The 21,027-nt window shown below is 39.2% G+C and overlaps 1 protein-coding gene and 1 long non-coding RNA gene across 2 annotated transcripts in view; both read right to left on the bottom strand.

Annotated features, from left to right (window-relative positions):
- Positions 1 to 275: 275 nt before the first annotated feature.
- On the bottom strand, positions 276 to 3,886 carry LOC308355284. Its single transcript, XR_013967945.1, has 4 exons — positions 3,468 to 3,886; positions 865 to 1,041; positions 571 to 634; positions 276 to 477 (listed from the first exon to the last, which is right to left on the bottom strand). It is a non-coding gene; the product is annotated as an uncharacterized lncRNA (long non-coding RNA).
- Positions 3,887 to 9,024: 5,138 nt separating this feature from the next.
- The window catches only part of CSGALNACT2 (chondroitin sulfate N-acetylgalactosaminyltransferase 2), a 43,615-nt gene continuing 31,612 nt past the window's right edge, over positions 9,025 to 21,027 (bottom strand). The window contains exons 7-8 of the mRNA XM_080823400.1: positions 16,607 to 16,688; positions 9,025 to 11,085 (exon numbers count right to left, since the gene is read on the bottom strand). Coding sequence (XP_080679526.1) covers positions 10,793 to 11,085; positions 16,607 to 16,688 — 375 coding nt within the window. The 3' untranslated portion in view covers positions 9,025 to 10,792. The remainder of the gene's footprint in view (positions 11,086 to 16,606; positions 16,689 to 21,027) is intronic.

The raw sequence follows: 21,027 nt of genomic DNA, 5'->3' as shown, positions 1-21,027 counted from the left end.
AAACCAATGTGAGCCCTGCCTGCTTGGACGCCCTTCCAGCCAGTGTCTCTGATGTTGGGGTTAGTGCCTTAGAGAGTACTGGAGGGCCGGTCTCCCGCTCCATTCTTTTAGCCCTCAGGCAGCCAGTGCCGGGGAAATGCCAGGAAAGCTCTGCCCTGGGTGACAAGGCACCTGCTCTCAAAGCCTAGGCCAGAGAGGTTCCAGCAGGAAGGGCTTGGCTGGCCAGGGGGCTTCATTTGCATACTTCTAGAAGCAAACCTTGAGTAAAGGCTTTCCAAAGTTTACATTTTTATTTTCCTTTATCAGGGATTTAGGGGGTTGGGGAGGGGCAGGGTGATACCGGGCAGCACATTTTCTGTTGGAATATGTCTGGCAAATTGTTCAACTACATTTTAGGAAAAGAGAAAATCTAAAGTAATATCGGGGGGAGGGTGTGGTGGAATTGTCTGTTTTCCAGGCTGTGACAGGTACACCGAGCTGTAATGAAGAGAATATAAAGTAGACTTGAAGGATGGGGATATTTAAAGCAGTTCTTCAAACTCCAGTACAAAGTGAAAAGAAACAACTCACAAATTGTTATTCTAGTGGACTGCCCTCTCCGTTTCTCTAGGTCAAGGGGCTCCTCTAAGGGAATCTGAAACAGAAAATTAGACCACACTGCTGGAGCCCACTCACATAAAACTGCCCAGCATTTGGAGGTATTTTTCACACACAAACTTGAGGAGTACACTCCATTTTCTGTCTTTCTGGCTGTGGGACGGCAAGTCCTGGTCCCTTAAAAGCCAGAGGTGGGCCATCCCCTCTGACTTTCCCTCCCTCACAGTGGGGCTTTCACTCTGCACAAGCAGATTTGGAGCTACGCACCCTTATTGCTCTCCGCATGCCTGGCTTCCTCCCACAGGAGCCTGAAGCTGAGATGCTTGAGTGAGGATGGGGCAGTTAGCTGCTAATTCCCAAAGCTCCTAGGAGAGCCTGGAGATGTGGTGGTGAGGCCTCAGGAAGGGGTGGCTCCGCGATCCACTGCTGATGGCGCCCTCAGCCCTGGGTGGAGCAAGAATATTTACACTGTATTGTCACAGTGTTTTCGCACTTTTCTGACATTCTAGATAGTACATATTGTATCTTGATAGTACATATTGCTTTATGTATTTGAGACAAAGGCTAAAAACTCGAGAATATATATTTGGAATACAATGTTAGAACACTTTCCATCTTGCGTTAAGGAGCTTTCATGTCAATGTGCGCTCCACTGGGTCATCAGTTGTAGTACCTACCTGATACAGTGTCTATGTTTGCTACTTTATTTTCCCGGTTTGATACACACCCTATGATGTTTTGGTATTATGAGATGAACTCTGAGTACAAAGCTGTACCATAACGCAGGATGTCAGTTGTTGGTGTGACTGGACCTATTTGCATCAATAAAAGAATATGTTGCTCCCCTTGCCTGCCTGCTCTCTGTGCGTAGCTGGCGAGGCCTGATGGCTTGGATGCTGGCAGGTGGTGTGGGGATGTCTAGGTCCTCCATGGCCTTTCAAGGAATGAGCAAGGAATTCTCATCTACACAAGACATTCTGACAAAGGGCTTTTCAAATAAATAATGCAAAACAAGACAAAGCATACAAGACGCATGTTCTAGACTGCTTTCCTCAAACTAAGATACAAAAGTGTATCACAAGCTGATTGTATCACATGGCCCTGTAAGTTAGGAAATCTAACCTAAATAAGATTGTTAAGGCTCCTTTACTGCAGGAGTGATCAGAACTGTCAGTGCCCATGGGCACTGGGTCTCTCCTAGGGCAGGGGAAGTTGGGGACACCTCTGGACATCTTTCTACAGAACAGTCTGCAGAATGCAGTTCTAGATGGTGCTTTCTGTTGTGTTGAGTCACATTCAGGAGAACTAAAGAAAGGAATTTGTGGAAAGGGACACATCAGTCTGTGGAATTGAAGGAAGAGAACCAAGACATTAGACTGGAAGGCAAACCCTTACCCGTTCCTCTTCAGCCTGTCCCACTGCCACTCTGTCAACAATGCTCAGGCTGCATGAGCTCTACTCTACAGCTCACGAACCTCACCCTGCTCCCTTAGCGCTAACTCAGTGCATCTGTAAATGCGTTCAGTGTCTGTTATACCCACTGGACCAGCACTGCCCATCAGAAAACTCTCTGTGCTGGAGTGCTCTGTATCTGCACTGCTGCTGCTAACATACAGGTACTGGGCACTGAAGTGTGAAATGTGAAAATGCAACTGAGGAACGGAATTTCTAATTTTATTTAGGTTAAATAGCTAGTGGCCACCTTATTGGACAGAAGTCTAGGCTGGTGGAGCTTTGTTACCTGCTGCCCTTCCAGTGGCTTGTGGAGTGGACAGCACACAAAAGGTGTTAAGGTGTTTATGGAGCAAAAGAGACATCTATGAGGATGCCTAAGTGGGTTTTGGGTAAATGACAACATTTTTAAAGTCTTCATAATTCAATGGAATTCTTAATTTCCTGGTAAAGTTATTTTTGAAAGTTTCTACCTAACCTCAGCTGAAGAAGGTGCAGCCTATCATTTGGTGTGTGCCTTGGCCATGGAGCTTGGGCTGGGAGTGGGTGCTGAGCTCACCAGGCTAGCTATGGTGCTGTCCTTCACCTGTGCGCTAGTCCCTCTAAGGCAGTGCTTCTCAAGTTGTGGCTATTTGACAGCAGTGTCAGCAGTGCTGGAAACTTGCTCAAACTGTTCTCGGGGCCCCACTGCAGGCTCGCTAAAGGGGAAACATGGGGGTGGGAAATTACCACGTTTTCGAAGCTCTCCTGCTGATCCTCATAGCCCACTTCTCCCAGGTGCAGTCGGCTTCGCAGGCACACTGCACCTCCTCTAATACACTGTGGCCCTGCCCGCATGCACATTCTTCCAGAGTCTCCTTACAGCTTCCCTGGTGAACAGTGCTCTGTGCTCTGGGCCCTACCTGTTCTCTCACATCATACCACTGGCATCTGCCTTACCCATTACTCTTGGCTTTCTGTGTAGGAGCCACCTGTGTAGTTGTGTGGCCTGCAACTAGCATGGTGTGCAGCTCCTAACACCACCATATGATGACTGAATGCTACTTTTCACTTCACACAGATATTTCAGGAACAAAAATCTATGTTACAGTTTCAGCTGTGATAGGAAATAAGCTAAGGATCTCTCCTAAGGCCATAGAGACTTCTATGACAAAACTAGATAATTTGTGAAATATATACCACTACACCTGTACATAAAGTATGTGTCATGTTCTCCAGGGAGGCAAGACAGGATAAGCATAAGAGCAAAGGAATCAGAAGCTGAACTATTTGGATTTGAGTCCTAGTTTCCTATTCCAAGCTGGGTATCCTGGGAAATGTTTACCCTTTAAAGCCTCCATTTTCTCAAAACTAAAAGGAAGTCACAATACTCTCTTTCATGGGGTTGTTGTAATGATACATGGCAGAAAGTGCAGTACCTGGTTCATCAGAAGCAGTCAGTGTTAGCTGGGAATTAGCAGTGGCACCCTGATGAGATTGAACCCCACTTCTCCCGCAGAAAGCAAATCTCCTGGGAAAAGTGAAACAAAGAATTATAACTGGTCTTCTCAAAGGAACAACTGAAGTCCTGGTCAATACAAATACATTCTAACATTACCAATGAGCCACTTAAGTGTTAAATTTAACACGTATATAAACATATATGGAAAAAATTCCCACAAATTTGGGATTCAAACTACTTTCTAAATGAAAAATCTACTACCCACATATAGGCTAGTAACCTTATATCATACCAACACAATTTCTCTTTTTATTCCCAGAAAGTAAGTCATGATACTGTGAAGAAGGTGAAGGGCTGCCATCCCCCCTTGCCCAAATATCTATCATAACATACCTTAAACTTAGGTATGGATCTTCAGCAACAATGTTGAGGAAACAATGTTGTCAGGAATATAAGAAAATTGGACACCTGGCTGGCTCAGCTGGTGGAGCATGTGACTCTTGGTCTTGGGATTCTGAGTTTGATCCCCACAGTGGGTGTAGAAATTACTTAAAAATAAAATCTTAAAAAAATGTATGAGAAAGTTAGGCACCTACTTCTGGCAGCATTAGACTAAGTGCCTGCCTGTGGAAATCAGCTGCTAAAGTTACGCAAAATGTAAATATCCAAGCAAAACCCCAGAGAGGTTGAAGGAAACTCTGAAGCCAGCTTTTTGCCTTGAGGGCAAGGATTATGAGCTTCCATTTTCAAGTCTACATAGGGATAGAGAAGAAAGTTCAGGGCATATTCAAGAAGAGGGGTCAAATAGGAAACCCCAGCCCATAAAGCTGACATCCCAAAGAATGACCCTTCACCATAACATGAACTTGTAATAAAATGCTTCTCCCCCAAACCCATTAAAGGGATTAAAGAAAACTGCCTGTTTTGAACCTTGGCACTGAATGGAGGTTGGGAAAATTTACCACTGATAATTTGTAGCCACAAGTCAGTGAATTTCATTAAGTTTTGCAGCAAACATCACATTGGTCAAAAAAAGGTTAAGCTGAAAATCTAGTTTAATGTGGCTCTGAACTATGGGTACTATCCCTAAGTTAGCCAGCAAAAGCAAACATTCTGAGATTCTAGTTTAAAAAGTCTCTCCTTATTAGCTGTGTCTGTTTAATCCATCTGTTGGATTTTTTAAAAATTCATTTTCATTTCTTGAAGAACCAAATAAAGGTTCTTCCCCAAATTCATTTGGTTATAATTCTGAAGAAATTACCAGAATGTAACACAGAGAGAAAAGACTGGAAAATATGAAATGGGTTAAGAAACAAAGGGCATGGTGGACACAACAAAAGGTCTAACATGTTCTCAGAGCTTTTGAAAGAAAGAATGATAGAGACAATCAAAATATAATAGCTGAAAATCTTTCAAAATTGATAAAATAATCATCCAAGGAATCCAAAGAATCTCAAGCACGATTAGAAAAAAAGAAAAAAAAAAAAAGACCCCAGCACACAGACATATCATAGTGACACAGAAGAGAAATAAAGAGGAGATCCTGAAGGAAACCATGGGACAAAGGTGATTACTTTCAAAGGAGTATCAACTGTTAAGCTGACAGTTTACTTCACAAGGGAAATAAATGAAGCCAAAAAAACAGGAGAATAAACTCAAAGTGCTAAATAAAATTCCCAACCCAGAATTCTATACCCTTCAAAAAATATTTTTTAAATGAGATAAAGATACTTACAAACCAAATGGAGTTTGCTGTCAGCAGACCTTCACTAAAAGAGATTCTAAAGGTTGAATCATACACTATATACAAAAATTATTTCCAGATGCATCATAGATCTAAGTATGAAAGGCTCAACAAAGACGAGAAAGGGAGGTTATAGGCAATCTTATGCAATAAAGCATCTAAAAGAAAATATGAAAACTTCTTCTTTACTTTGGACAAAGTTTGCTTTGTCAAAGTTACTTTAGACAAAGGTTTCTTAAATTGGGATACCAAAATCATTAGCCATAAAAGAAAGAAAATAATAAAATGGACATTATTAAAATTAAGAGTTTTTGTTTATTAACAGATACCATTAAGAGAATGAACAGTCCCCTGCCTGGGGGAAAATATTTGCAATACATAAATCTGACAAAAGACTCATATCCAGAATACTGAAGTAAATCCTACCAATTTAAAAAAAGGCAATGAAGGAGTGCCTGGGTGGCTCAGTTGGTTAAGCGTCTGCCTTCAGCTCAGGTCATGATCCCAGGGTTCTGGGATTGAACCCCACATTTGGCTCTTTGCTGAGCAGGAAGCCTGCTTCTCCCCCTGCTTGTGCTTTCTCTGTCAAATAAATAAAATCTTTAAATAAAGGGCAATTAAAAAAGCAAAAAAAACGTACTAGGCATTTCACAAAGAAGATACTCAAATGGCCAATAAGCATATGAAAAGATAATTAATATAATTTCCCTAGTGATAAACTAAACTAATAAAACCAAAATGAAATAACTGTACACACTCAACAGAGATTAAAGAATCTACATTGAAAACACTGAAAATACTGTGTTGGGACAATGTGACAAAACTGGATCCCTCAAATGTGGCTGGTAGGAATCAGTTATTTATAAGGACTTAAAAAACTGGCCAGCCTCTGACAAGGTTAATCCAGGAAAAACAAAAGGCATAAATAAATAATACCAGGAATGAAAGAAAGGCTATTCACTATAGATCCTGTACATATTAGAGATAACTAGAGGATATTATAAACAACTTTGGATATTTCATCTAAATTTTCAAATTAATCACTATAAACTCCTAGATCACATCTTAAATAACTCGATCAAAACTGACTTTTTAAAAAAAGGTTTATTTCTTTTGGAAAGAGAGAGTGAGAGAGAGTGAGTGAGCAAGAGCAGGAGGGGCAGAAGGAGAGGGAGAATCTCAAGCAGACTCCATGCTGAGCACAGAGCCCAAATCTGGGCTCAATCTCATGATCCTGATCTCATGACCTGAGTTGAAACCAAGAGTCAGACGCTTACCAATGTGCCATCCAGGTGCCCCAAAATTGACTTTAAAGAAGTAGAAAATCTTAATAGTTCTACAATCATTAAATAAATTGAACCAGTGATCAGAAATCTTCCCATTTAGAAAACATCACAGTCAGGTGGCTTTCAGGGAGTTATGCCAAATATTCAAGGAAGAAGTAATTCCAGTCTTACAAAACTTCTTTAGAAACAGTAAGAACACCTGTAATTTACTTTACAGGCTAGCATAACCTTAAAAAAAAGCCCAACAAACATAAGCAGAGGGCATTCTTACTCATGAACATGGATGAAAAACACCTGAAATATATATACATACACACACACCCACCCACATGAGTATATACAGATATGCAAATGAAGTGTGTGTGCGCACGCGCGCGCACACACACACACACCCACACCCCAAATCCTGCAATGTATAATAAGGATAATACATCATGAAAGACTGGAGTTTACCCTACGAATGCAAGGAACTTCAGAAAACTGATTAACTCAATTTAATATATCAAAGATGGAAAAAAAATCACATGATCATCTCAACAGATACAGTAAAAGTATTTGATAAATGCTCTCAAGCATGATAAAAACTCACCAAGTAGTCTCCTTTAACTTGATAAAAGGTATTTATAAAAACACTTCCAGCAAACACCATACTTACTGATGAAACACTGACAGTGTTCCCCTTGAAATCAGAAACATGGGCAGGAACTCCACTATTATCACTTCCAGTCAACACTGCATAATAAAATCCCAATAAACACAGTAAGACAAGAAAAACAAAGATATAAAAACTGGAAACAAAATTTTCACTACTCACAGATATATGACTGCATAACAGAAAACATACAACAGAAACTAGAAATACATTACCAGAATTAAGCATTTTGGCAAGGCTGCTGAACCCAAAAGCAATTGGACTTCTAAATACCAGTAAAATAATAAAAAAAAGTTATAATGGCATATAAAATGCAAAGTATCTAGGGAAAAATCTATAAAGTAATACATGTAAAACCACTGTGTGAAAAAGTATAAAATTTAAGGACAATAAAGACCTAAACAGACATGTCATGTTCAAGGATTGGGAGACTCTGTATCATAAAGATATAAATTTTCCCCAAAGTGATCTTATAGATTCAATGAGATTCCAAACAAATTCATGAAAGTTTTGTGAAACTTAACTAGCTTATTCAAAAATTTATGTCAAAGTGTCAGGGCTACAAAGAACCATGACAATCTTTAAGAATAAGGCAAGTGGACTAGCTCTCAGAGATACTGACTTGTATAAAGTAATATAGACCATGATGTAATGGTATGGTGATGGACAGAAAGCCTAACTGAACAGATGACAGCTCAGAACCAGACCTGTGCATTTGGACATCTGATGGATGAGAGTGGTTCTACAGGTAAAATATGGACTATATTTTAAGGTGATGGTGGAAAAAAGTGTAATGCAATCCTTAGCTCGTGTCATACACAAAAAGCTCCTCCAGTTAGGTTAAAGACCTAACTAGGAAAAGCAAAGCTATATAAGAGGTATTCAGAAGACAATACAGAACAATAGCTTTAAGTTATCTTTCCTTAATATGAGGTCATAAGCCGATAATAAAAAGTAGAATACATAAAGGAAAAAAAAATAGTCCCATTAGAGTAAATTTTTATTAATGAAAAAGTACCACCAAGAATCGGAAAAGCCAAGCCACGTTCTGGGAAAAGATACTTAACCAACAAGAACTGGTATCCAGAATATGTGAAGAATTCCTAAGAACTGATAATAATGGGCAAGAGGACTGAAATGCAAACTATAACTACAATTCATGCCTAAGGTCTATTAGATTAGCAAGAATTAATAAACCTGACAAAATGAAGGATGCAAAATGAACTCTTTCACAGTGCTGGAGATGGTCCACTTTGGAAAGGAAACTGAATGTACACACAAACGATGACCCAGCATCATTATTCCTAGAGAAACTCTTGTACACTTATAAGAGACATGTAAAGCAGTATTCATGACAATACTGCTTCTGATAGCAAAAGCAAACAACAAACTATGAATGACCCAAGTATCTATAAAAAAATAAAATTACTGAATATTTAGTATATTCATACAGTGGAATACTAGTCAGTAATAAAAATGAATTTTGAGACTAATATAAATGAACCTCAAAAATATAATACTGAATGAAAGTTAGAGGATAATGAAATAATATGCAAATAAATTCAGAAACAGGCAAAACTAAATAGTCTTTTGGGTAGAGGTACATAACAGTTGGGAAAACTAAGAAAAACAAATGAAAAATTATCACAGAAATCAGAATGGTTACTATTATGGAGAATGAGGGTATGTGATCAAGAAGGGGCCCACAAAGGCCTTTCACTGATAATGTTGTCTTAATCTGGGTAGCTGTTTGCTTTATTATTCTCTAAAGTACACAATTACATCTTTTATACTTTTTCATATTTATGGTATTTTGTAATGGAAAGAAATTAACTTATCACATTTTCATTTAGCTTTTGGTAATAAAATACTTTATTGGTACAGTTTAATGTCAAAAACACAGCATATACTGTTTCCATCACTTAGTTTCTATCTTTAAATTAAAACCTCACTAAGGTAAAGTCATTTGATTCTGTCAAAAAAACAAGCCGCAACTTACCTTTGCAAATAATTAGGTTCTCTCACTTTAAATACCTACACTCACTGGTCTTCAAAATAAATAATTGTATATAAAAAGAGATATTGGCCTTAATAATTCTGCAGAGAACATTTTACACATCGTAAAAAAGCCTAAATGCTACCCAACTTAAAACTTATACGAATAATTTGTTAAGAATTACTGTAAAGTGAATTCATGTAGCACCAAGAAATTTGGGACTTACACTTTAGGTGATATGATTCACTGAGTAAAAAGAGTAGATTTTTCTTCTGTGAATTCTCAGGGGTTTATATACAAATAGAAAGGATACAATATAGGTCCCTTTTGAAAGCCAAAGGTTCAAAATCTGTGCATGCCTTTCACCATATCTCCAATTTCTGGATCTAGCAATGGACCCTATGGTAAAAGATCCATGTGTGATAAATAACATAGTACAGTCCTATCTGAATATAACTTCTTATTTATCTTGTCTCATTAACATAATTTATACCTCAATTAAAATATTATTCTACCTGCAGACAATAGATTTCTCTAAAATATTCTGTAATTCAGATTTCTATTCAGACTTTCTCCTTTACCTCTTTTCTCAAGTCAGTGTAATTTTATGGTATACCTCACTAAATTGTTTTTTTCTCCCTTCAGTGAAACTCAACTCAAAGTATCATAATATTATAAACAGAGATGTAGCTTTTGTTAACATATTGTAAAAAGAAGGATAATAAATACATATGGATTCATGCTAAATAAGACAATGCAAAGCAAAAAACACGCAACACCATGCTATGCTCATCTATTCTGAATCACTACAAGAAGGCCCCGATAGCACCCTGGCTCATGTAAACTGATGTTCCCAGATATCATTAGTGCCCTATGCTCCAACATAATTAAATGTTCTATTAAAGGCATTTCCATTTCATTTGTTTGTTTAAAACAATTTATAGCAATGCTGACTACTAATCCTGATAACACATAACCGTTTCAATCAAGTCATAGATTCTAAGCTAAGTATTTTCTACTATCATCCATTTATTTAAAAACACATTCAGGGAGCTAAGCAACATTCAGTTTAAGGGGTTTTTATTTCTTTTGATTGATTGTGAATTTCAGATGTGTCAGTTAGTCATCCTCTGCTTCAGTGAAAAAGAATTCTTCAGGCAACTGACTAAAGATCTTAATTTAAAAGCAAGTTGACTTGGTGGTCAACAGGGGAAGAACCCTTGTCTACACACTGCATCAAATATTACTCTTTCCTCTCTGCAGGAGCTGGATGCTCCTGACCTACCATGAGCACAACACATTCCAACCCTCAACCCATATGCAACCAGGGCACATTAGAACACGGGTACAGGGTAGAAACTAACTCAAAACTACTTTTGGGGCAAACACCAGATTCTGATTTGTCAGCGATTCCATAGTACGGTATGCCCACAAAACAGGCTTTGCATTGAAACACTTGATTTTTTCTTCTCATAACAAGTTAAACTGCTTAAGTAAAGTAATATCAGAAAGAACACAAAAGATAAGCATGTCTTCTCTGAAAGAGGCACTGCATCTGGAATTGGAATTAAGGCTAAATAAATAGTGCTGGTTTGTGGTTCAGACTAATGTGCCAGTGATTATGTTAACCGACAGCTTCGCTATTTGTCCTGTATGCCTGTTTGTGAAGATGCGTCTCTATCTCCTCCCTGAAGACCAGCATTCCCAGGTGCGAGTGAGAGGCCTCGTTCATGGCTTTGGACTGGATGCACATACGGTACTGCTCAGGAGTCAACTCATCAGCACAGCGTTTCTCATGCCAGAGGTGGAAAAGGCCAGGAACTGGAGTCCGAATCACAATCAGGTCACCATGTAAGTATTTTCGATAAAGATGAACATCTTCTCCACCCCAACCTTTTACTTCCATGTCAAATCCACCTGCAGGATGAAAATTGACACTACAGGTAAATGTCTGACAGCCAGAGCACAGTCAACCCTGATAAGAATTAAGATGTTCTGCTTCAAATGAGATGGCACAGTATAGCCCAAAAATATCTGATATAGAGGACTGACATACTGGTTTGGAAATCCAGTTAGAAGCTGAGATCTAGGAGCTCAAGCCTGTTGTTCAGAGTATCAAAATGAGATTAAATATTTAAGAATGCTCTGTAAATGTCTAAGTTATATAGAAAATCTAGAGAAAAAGTCAAAGTAGAAGGAAATAGAAATTATCCATAATTTCAGCACTATTAATATTGTAATTAATACAGTTATCCTTTGAGATACAAGTTTTTCTGGGTCACAGACAACTTTCCAGAGTGGAAAACAGAAGAAATGGCTAGTCTGAACATCCACATTTGAGAATGGACACACAAGTGATTTAAAGTCACAGGAATGGATGAAATTACTGAAGGAGTTTAGAAAGAAAATAGGGCCCAGATCTAAATGTTAAGCAATACCAATATGTACAGGTTAAACATGCAGAGAAAGATAAATCAGCAAGAGACTGAAAAATGGTCCCAGAGGATGGAGAAAATTCTGAAGAATGAGCTATCAGAGAAGTCAAGTGAAAAGGTGTCTTCAGGAAGAAACGGTCAAGCATGTGCTGCTCAATAAATTAACGAAAAAAAACCCCCCAACAACAACAAGTAGACCTGGCAACATAAATATCACTTATAACCTTACCTACTAGAACAATTCTGATGGAGTGATGTGGCAAATGGCTTACTGGACTGGGTGAACACATGAAATGGGAGATAAAATTGAGATTATTTTCAAACTGGCTTAAGATGAACAACAAACTTTCTAAAGCATAGAGAACACAAACCATTTGGAATTTTTGGAGAATTAGCAAAGGTTCTTAAAAACCAAGAACAAATTAATTCTTCAATTAAGAACTAGGTTTCCAAATTATCTCTTCTATCAAATAATTATATGCTACTTAGTTTCATACTCACAGGATGACAATGATCCTGAGATCTCTGAAAAGTATTACCTTAAATAGTCACAGCTTTACTAAAAGCTATGTCGAATACACACTGGTTTTTCTTCTTGTAATATAAGGTCTTCTAATATTAGAGATGGTGTAGATACTTAAAATAAATGGGGGACTTCCAGTTTCTGGTCCAGCATATATAGGGCTTCAAAGTAATATTGTCCTAACAAGAAGTAAAAAACCAAACTGAAAAATAAACAAATTTTCTCAGATCCCTCAGAGAAATAAGGTCACAGAGCAAATTGGAGAGACAGGCAGGTAAAACAGAATCATAACTATGTGAGCAGAAACCCACCACTAGAAATCTCTAGGGGAACCAGTACTAGGGTAGGAAAAAAAAATCTGAACTATAGATGATGAATGGCTAGAGGCTCAGAGGACCAAGTCTGAGAGTTGAAAACTCTGGGTCGTAGGAGGGTCCCTATGCATGTGTGAGTTTTACCTTTTGGAGCTCTAGCAGACTCTCACTGTGAAGACTGGAGCAAAATCCCCTAGTGTTTTCAGCAAGGGCAGTGGGGACATAATCATTCTGAAACATGCCAGAGCACTTTATTCTTCTTAACAAGGCCTGCCTTCAGGAGAAACTATTTTACTAGAGTCAAACCTACCTGGAGGAAGGACATACTCAACTTCAGCCCACACTAGCCATCCTGTCTAACTTAAGGTTGGGGGCAGTGTCTGAGAAATACTTGTGAAGTTAACGGTCCAGACACATAATCTCACTAAAGGACTGAGACCTAATTACAGGACTACGGAATGTTTCCTCTTTCTGCACACCTCACCACCTATTATTAAAGGCCTATTTACTGCAGTTTCCTTTACCCAATATATCATAACCAGCTATGAAGAAAAAATGAGGCATACCAAAAGACAAAAAACAGATCGAAGACACAGAGCAAGCATCAGAACCAGACTCAAATACGGCAGGGGTATTGAAATTATCAGCCTGGGAATTTAAAACAACTATAATTGATATGCTAAGGGCTCTAACAGAAAAAGTAGACAACAAGCAAGAACAGATGGGTAATGTAAGCAGAGAGTGACAGATTCTAAGAAAGAATAAAAAAGAAATGCTAAAGATAAACAGTGTAACAAAGGAAGAATGCCTTTGTATTGGCTGAGGAAAGAATCTCTGAGGTTGAAGACATGTCAAGAGAAACTTCCAAAACTGAAAAGGCAAAAGCAAAGAGGATGGGGGTGGGGAAGCCAGATCAGAATAGAATTTCTAAGAACTGTATACAAAAGGTATAACATATGTGTAATGGGAATATCAGGAGAGGAAAGAGAGAAAGGAATAGAAGCTCCAAAATGAAAGAGGCCAAATTCCAAACAAGTGCTGCTGAGAGGCCAGGGGCTCCCTTTCTCATCCAGCCCATAGTCATAAGGTAGAGGATATACCCCAGGAGGTAGTGGGACCCCTGACCCTCCACCCCATGTCCTACTCATAACGCAGGGGAGAGAGAAGTATGTCACTGTCTCCACCTCCAGCTCCAGAGGAGGCTCAGAGACTTTTCCCTGGGGAGGAGCCAGTGCATAAGAACAGACTGTTCCAAAGCTCTTCCTGAAGGAACTGACTTTGTTTGAAACAGTGTGCAGAAGTTCAAGCCTAAGGGGGCTCTTGAACATAATGGAGATTTTGGTGGTAAGCAATTAAGAGAAGGCTGATAGCTCCATTAGAGCAATAAGCTAAAATGTAGGCCAGCTAGTTTACTGGAGAGAACAGGGAAAGAGACAGATAAGAAGAACCCTCCTGAGGTCTGAACAAAACTCAAAGATGTGCCTCAAAAACTACCTTGCAAAAGGGTTCAATTTAATTGGGTCAGACTGCAGAGCCATTTTTATGCCCCAGAGCACTGTCAAAAACAAGAGAGCAATGAGTGGAGCCTACCAAGTGGGGTGTTACCAACAGAGGCACAGAGACCATAAAAGACAGCCCTACTAGGGGCACCTGGGTGGCTGTCGATTGAGCACCTGACTTCGGCTCAGGTAATGACCTCAGGGTCCTGGACTGATCCCTGTGTTGGGCTCAGTGGGGAGTCTGCTTCTCTCTCTCCCTCTGCCCCTTCCCCTGGTCCTCCTCTCTCTCAAATAAATAGTCTTTTTATTTTTATTTATTTATTTTTTTTAAAAAAAGAGAGCCCTACTAAATCCATGTCATCTCAGAGTGACCGAGCCCATGCCCTAAGGAGTGACATGAGAGGCTTCATATTGCTGGGGAAGGGGGAGATAAAATTCATTAAAATAGTAAAGTCAAGTCAATAAACAAGCAAAAAAACAAAACAAACAAACAAAAAACAGAACAAAAAACAAGCCCTGGAGTCAGGGGGGAATCAATATCCAGACTTGCCATGATATATTACTTAAAATGTTCCGTTTTCAAGAAAAAAATTATGAGGCATGTAAAGAAATAGAAAAATGTGATCCATATACCTGAAAAAGTAGGCAAGAGAACTGAGAGAGGGCCCAGATGTCAATTTCAAAACTATTACAAATATGTTCAAAGATTAAAAGAAATCATGCTTAAAGAAGTAACAGAAGGCAAGATGACAATGTCTCATCAAACAGAGAATATTAACGAAGAGACAGAAATTACATATATAAAAAGAACCAAGTGGGAATTCTGGAGTTACGGGGTGCCTGGGTGGCTCAGCAGGTTAAAGCCTCTGCCTTTGGCTCAGGTCACGATCCCGGGGTTCTGGGATCGAGCCCCGCATCCAGCTCTCTGCTCAGCGGGGAGCCTGCTTCCTCCTCTCTCTCTGCCTGCTTCTCTGCCTACTTGTGATCTCTGTCTGTCAAATAAATAAATAAAATCTTTAAAAGAAAAATCTTAAAAAAAAATTCTGGAGTTAAAAAGGACAATGTAAATGAAAATTCATGAGAGTAGCTCATTAGATCTTAACTAACAAAGAAACAGCAAACTTGAAGAGAGATCAATTGAGATTATGCAATCCAAAGAACAGAGAGAAAAAAATAATGAAAATTAAAAAAACGAAAATAATAATAACAATAAATGATGAAAAATGAAGAGAGTCTCAGAGAAATGTGGAACACTATTAGCTATACCAACACATACCAAATAGGAATATGAGGAAAAAATAATGAGAAAGGAGCAGTGAGAAATAACACGGGTTAGAAAGCAGTGATGTATCCTTGCTGTTTTATTAATCCAGAAATCAGGGAAAAGGACATTAGTTTCACTTAATAGTCCTTTTATTACTATTTGCTGTTTGCATGATTCAAATGTTACAATGATAAAGAGACAAGGTGGAGGAACTTCCACAATAAATGGCTGATTATAAAAATAAATGTAAGATGGACTTAAAAGGTACACAAAATATATTCTATTACAAAATATAAAAAATATATACCAATATATGCATGTGTATATATAGATATGCATATGTGTATATATATGTAAATAGGTATAGCTATGTATAGATGTATATACATATCTATATATACACATCTATGTATGTATACATAGCTAGATATATACACACACATGCACATAAATACATAAAATACATTCTTATATGCTGTGAAGTGTAGCCACCGACTGATTAGGAGACATGGAATCAGGTTTTAGCCTGTTTTCTTAAACTATACTCTGATGCATTTTTTGCTGGGTAAGACTGAAGCTTGAATGGGGCAGGAGGCTTAGACCAGATTCTTCAGGGTCATTTTGGCTTCAAGGAGTGGATGACTAAGCCAGTGACTCCAAGTCCCCCATTCCAACTTCAACCAGAGCTAGAAAGATAAGCTGTCTTTTCATTTGTTTTTTGTTTGTTTGTTTGTTTTTAAAGATTTTATCTATTTATTTGACACAGAGAGAGATCACAAGCAGGCAGAGAGGCAGGCAGAGATAGAGGGGGAAGCAGGCTCCCTGTTGAGCAGAGAGCCCGATGTGGGGCCTGATCCCAGGACCCTGGGATCATGACCCGAGCCGAAGGCAGAGGCTTTAACCCACTGAGCCACCCAGGTGCCCCTTCATTTGTTTTAAATACTAGGATTTTCATTAACAGTTCAATAGACAATTAAAGAAGGTTTCATCTCTAAATTTAAAAAATGCAAAAGTCCTTGGACTAGATAATCTAACATTACTTCCAGATGTAACAATCTGTGAGCACAACACCAAAGTTATGTAGAGATCTTTTGTAAGAGTATCTGTAACAACTGCAAATATTGGTAACAAGCCAAACAGATGATTTTAAAAACTAGTGTTTTGATTTTAAAGAAACAAGTAAATATTCTATTTTACTTTTTTAAAAAATGATCTCATTTTTGCTACTTAGAGACATTAATTATAAACTTAATTTGCCTTTCACACCTCCAGATGCCTCTTTTTAGCTAACCTCATTCATAATTGAATAGGAAAATATTTGATTCTGAGACCTTTGAGAAAAATGCCGTAAAGCACAATAGTAAATATGTACACCCCTCTCCATAAATATAAGGTATACTTACCAATTGTCAGGAAATCTGATCGATACTGACAAGTCATTCCAAAGCCAAAATCTCGCCAAAAGCCAGAATCCTTTTTGTGAACCTTCAGTTAAAAAAAATAAATTCAATTTAATACCTCAAGAACTAGAAGAAGTTTCAATCAACAATGAAAAAAATTAAAGCTTTCCAAATAATAATTTTTCCTGTCATTTCTGTGACTGACAATGGATCACATGCATTCACATGACTAAATCCTTAAAAAAATCAACAAAAATACAGTACTCTCCGTCAGCAAAGGGTTCTTGCCACATTCAAGTTAGCTGAATTTAAGCCCTCTGCAAGGTGCAAGCTGGGGTTACTAATAACCCAACAGTACTGTGCCTGAGTTTGAGGAGCTTACATTCCATTCTGGGAGGATAACAGTTGCACAACTCATACTATAATACACTGTAATTAATTCTGCACAGACCTTATTTGGTGCCTATTCAGCATTCACTTCCCTGCCCCTTACCTAACTGTACAGTTTTGCTCTGGCAATTACCTGGCTCCATGTGGCCCATGAGCTTCAGGGAAGCTCCTTCCACCCACAGCTTTAGATTGGACCATGCCTATATCAGTGACACAGTGTCACCCAGTTTTTGCAGGAATTGATTGACTAACAGGAATTAGACAAAATTCAGGCCAACATGGTAAAAGGGGAGGGTTGTTGGGAACTCTGGAAAACAAGGCCCCTTCATTCCTCTGAGAGCACTACTAGAAAAGACACTTGCTTTTTTTGGATGGTGTAGGGCAGGAGTCAGCAAACTACAGCCTCCAGGCTAAATATGGCCTACTGCCTGTTTTTGAAAATAATTTTATTGGAATACAGCCACATTCATTTGTTTACAAACTGTCTATGTGTATTTCATGGTACAGTGGCATAGCTGAGTATTTGCAACAGGGATTTAACTATATGGCCTGCAAAGTCAAAATATTTCTCTGTGGCTCTTTACAGAATAAGTTTGCCAACTCCTGGTATAGGGTGTAGATGTGAAGCTTGGAATTGCTACAGTCCTTTAAAATGAAACTGTCACCACTGAAGTCCAAACAGAGAAATAAAAAGAAAATCAGGGCTTTGATGATATATAGCCCCAGAATCAAGTAAAAGTTGACACCTGATAAAGATTCTTTATTTTATTCATGCATTCAGCAAGTGTTTTTACCCATCAGACATGGTATTGAGAGCTGGGAACACAGCAATGAATAGAGACGACAAAGTCTCTGCCATCACAGAGCCTCTCTTTTGATGGAAAAAGAGCAAATAAATCAATATATATCTCAGGTGGTAATACATGCTAGGAAGAAAAATATAGTAGGAGAAGGGGAGACCATGAGAGACAGAAAGCCTATTTTTGATATAAAGGCCATATGAGGTCTCCTTGAAGAGATAACATTCGAGCAGCGACCCTAATGAAATACTGAAGTGAGCTGTGAAATATCTAAAGGAGATCATTCCAGGCAAAGAGGGTAGCATGTATGATGGCTATGATGCAGAAAGGGAATGAGTAGGGCAAGAGCAGAAAAAATAAGGGCAAGAGCAGAGGAATGAGGTCCTGTGGACAAGAAAGGGCTATTAACATTTTTAAAAGATAATTGGTATTACAGTATTTTTGTATGCATAAGGTAATGATCTAGAAGAAGCATAATGTTAGGATAGGAGAGCTTGAAGGATGGCTGGAGGGGAGTGCTTGTTTAGGCATGAGAGATGAGCTCTAGTCCAAGAGAAAAGGACAGGTTGGCCTTACAAAGGGATGTGCGCAGTTCCTCCACTGGGAATGGAGAGAGGCTGATGGGTCTTATGATAGAATAAGGAAGTGAAATGTCTGCTTCTCTGTTCTAAGTGAAATATGAAGCAAGGTATGTGAAGAGTGAGAAGTGGTGAGGGGTGCTGGGAGACAAGAGAAAGAGGACAGTATGGCTGGCTTGCAGGATGGACAGCAGGTAGATCATGGTCAGGCACAGATGTCAGGGCAGCTGCGGAACCCTGAGGCCTGTGGTCATGTTTTTAAGGCAGTGGCCCTATAGTGGGACTTTACTATAGGTGTGTTTCTTACCCTCCCTGTTCCACTGCTCAGGGGCCTGGGTAAGAGTTGCCCTTAACCAGGCTGGGGTTCTAAAAGAAAACACAGGACAGGGTGAGGGATGAAGGTAAGTATGGCAAGGAGGTTGTGGATAATAACTGACTATAAAGTTGGAGTTGGGTAAGGAGAGACATGAGGATGCAGACATGAGAAGGGTGACAGAAAGGAGGGAGTTACCTCACCCAAAGGGTAAGGTTCTAAGACAGTTTCCTCTAAGAAATGAAGTTGGAACTAGGATCTGAGAAATAAGCCAGAGTTAGTCAACTGAAAGATATGCTGGAGAAAGGTCTAGACAAAAGAACAGGTTGTGCAAAGACTTGGGAGGTTGGAGAGAGCATGTGGGTGAAGGATGGTGGGACCACGTTAGAGACAGAAGTAGAGGTGCCCACAAATGTAGGCCAGAGCTCAGCAAACTTCTGCAAAAGAACAGGCAGTAAATATTTTAGGCTCTGCAGAACATAAAGTCTGTCATAACTATTTATCTTAGCCACTGTAGTGTGAAAGCTGTCACAGATTATAAGTAATCAAGTGAGCATGCTGTGTTCCAATAAACTTTACTTATGGTTGCTGAAATTTGTATTCTTGAAAATATTTGTCAACCACTCTTCATTCATGAGCCACAGAAAACTAGGCAGTAGGCTGTTTTGCCAACAGACCGTAGACTGATGACCCCTGGTCTAAGGGACCCACAGGGCCACATGAGAGAGAACAGGATACCTGGTCACATATTTTGGCTTTATCCTAATAGCAATGGAAATTCTCTGAAGAGTCAGAGCAGGAGGAGTAATATGATAAGGTGACATTTTTGAAAGATCACTCTGGCTAGAGTATAGAGAAGAGATATAAGAGGGGAAAAGAAGGGATGCTGAGAGGATGGTTAAGAGGCAATAGTTATAATCTGGGAATGGGAAGCTGGTGATATGTTCAGAAAGAAAAAATTATCATGGTATGTTCAGAAAGAAAAAATTGCATGGGGGTAAAAAAAAAAAAAAAAGGTCGAGGACAAAGAACTGATAGAAGTCAGGAAGTGACTGAATGAGTAGGAGTTGGGGTGAGAGGGAAGGATCAACCAAGGCTGACAGCAGGCTGCGGTCCTGAATAACGGGTATGTGGTAGTGCCATCCCCCAATAGTGGGGGCACTGAGGAAAGGGCCCAGAGCTGAATGATGCAAAGCTGGGTTCTGAGCATAATGAATGTGAATGATCTGTAAGGCAGCACATGAAAATACTGCAGATAGCAGGAATGAAGGGAATATACGGGTCTGCAGAGGAGGCAAATCTTGAGAGGAGTGGGAAGAGTCTGAAAAAGTTGCTGTATGTAATGGGAGAATTGGCTGAAAAAAGTAGAAGAATAAGGCAGTACTGAGGACTCAGCTTAAGTTGGAACTAATAAGTGAGGTATGCATTTTCTTTCTTTCTTTTTAAAAAAATTTTTTTTGGTCAGGGGAGGGCTTCTTCCCCTTCTAGACTGTAAAGCTCCTAGAGGGCAGGACTTTTTGTTGATTTTGATCACTGTTATATCTGGAACACCTAAAACAATGCAAGGCACATGGTAGGCTTTCAATGAACATTTGTCAAATGAAATTAATTTATAGAGGCATAATTTCTGTGGCAAAACCAGGTTCCAATATTCTTTTTTTTTTTTTTTTAAAGATTTATTTATTTATTTATTTATTTGTCAGAGAGAGAGAGAGAGAGAGGAGCGAGAGTGAGCACAAGCAGACAGAGTGGCAGGCAGAGGGAGAAGCAGGCTCCCTGCCGAGCAAGGAGCCCGATGTGGGACTCGATCCCAGGACACTGGGATCATGACCTGAGCCGAAGGCAGCTGCTTAACCAACTGAGCCACCCAGGCGTCCCGGTTCCAATATTCTTATCTCCTTAGTCAAAACATAATCCTGGTGCAAAGTATTAAAACAAAACACTCCCCACCCCATGCAAATAAAATAAAACACTCACTGACATTTCTACCCCATGACAATTCTGATTTTACAAATATTAAGTATTCCTTTATAACTTAGTTTCTTTAAAAAAAAAAAAACTCCAGATATTATATTATCACATTTGGGGAAAGGAGTCATTGGTTTTGATTTTTTTTTTTTTTAAGATTTATTTATTTATTTGACAGAGAGAAACACAGTGAGAGCGGGAACACAAGCGGGGGGAGTGGGAGAGGGAGAAGCAGGCTTCCTGCCAAGCAGGGAGCCCGATGTGGGCTTGATCCCAGGACGCTGGGAGTGACCTGAGCCAAAGGCAGACACCCAACAACTCAGCCACCCAGGTTCTCCATGGTTTTGTTTGATTTTTAAACAACACATTTCCACT

This window comes from Martes martes, assembly GCF_963455335.1.
Source record: "Martes martes genome assembly, chromosome: 14".
Taxonomy (NCBI): Eukaryota; Metazoa; Chordata; class Mammalia; order Carnivora; family Mustelidae; genus Martes; species Martes martes.
Note: the sequence above shows the minus strand (reverse complement) of the source record. Positions and strands in the feature narration are given on the sequence as shown.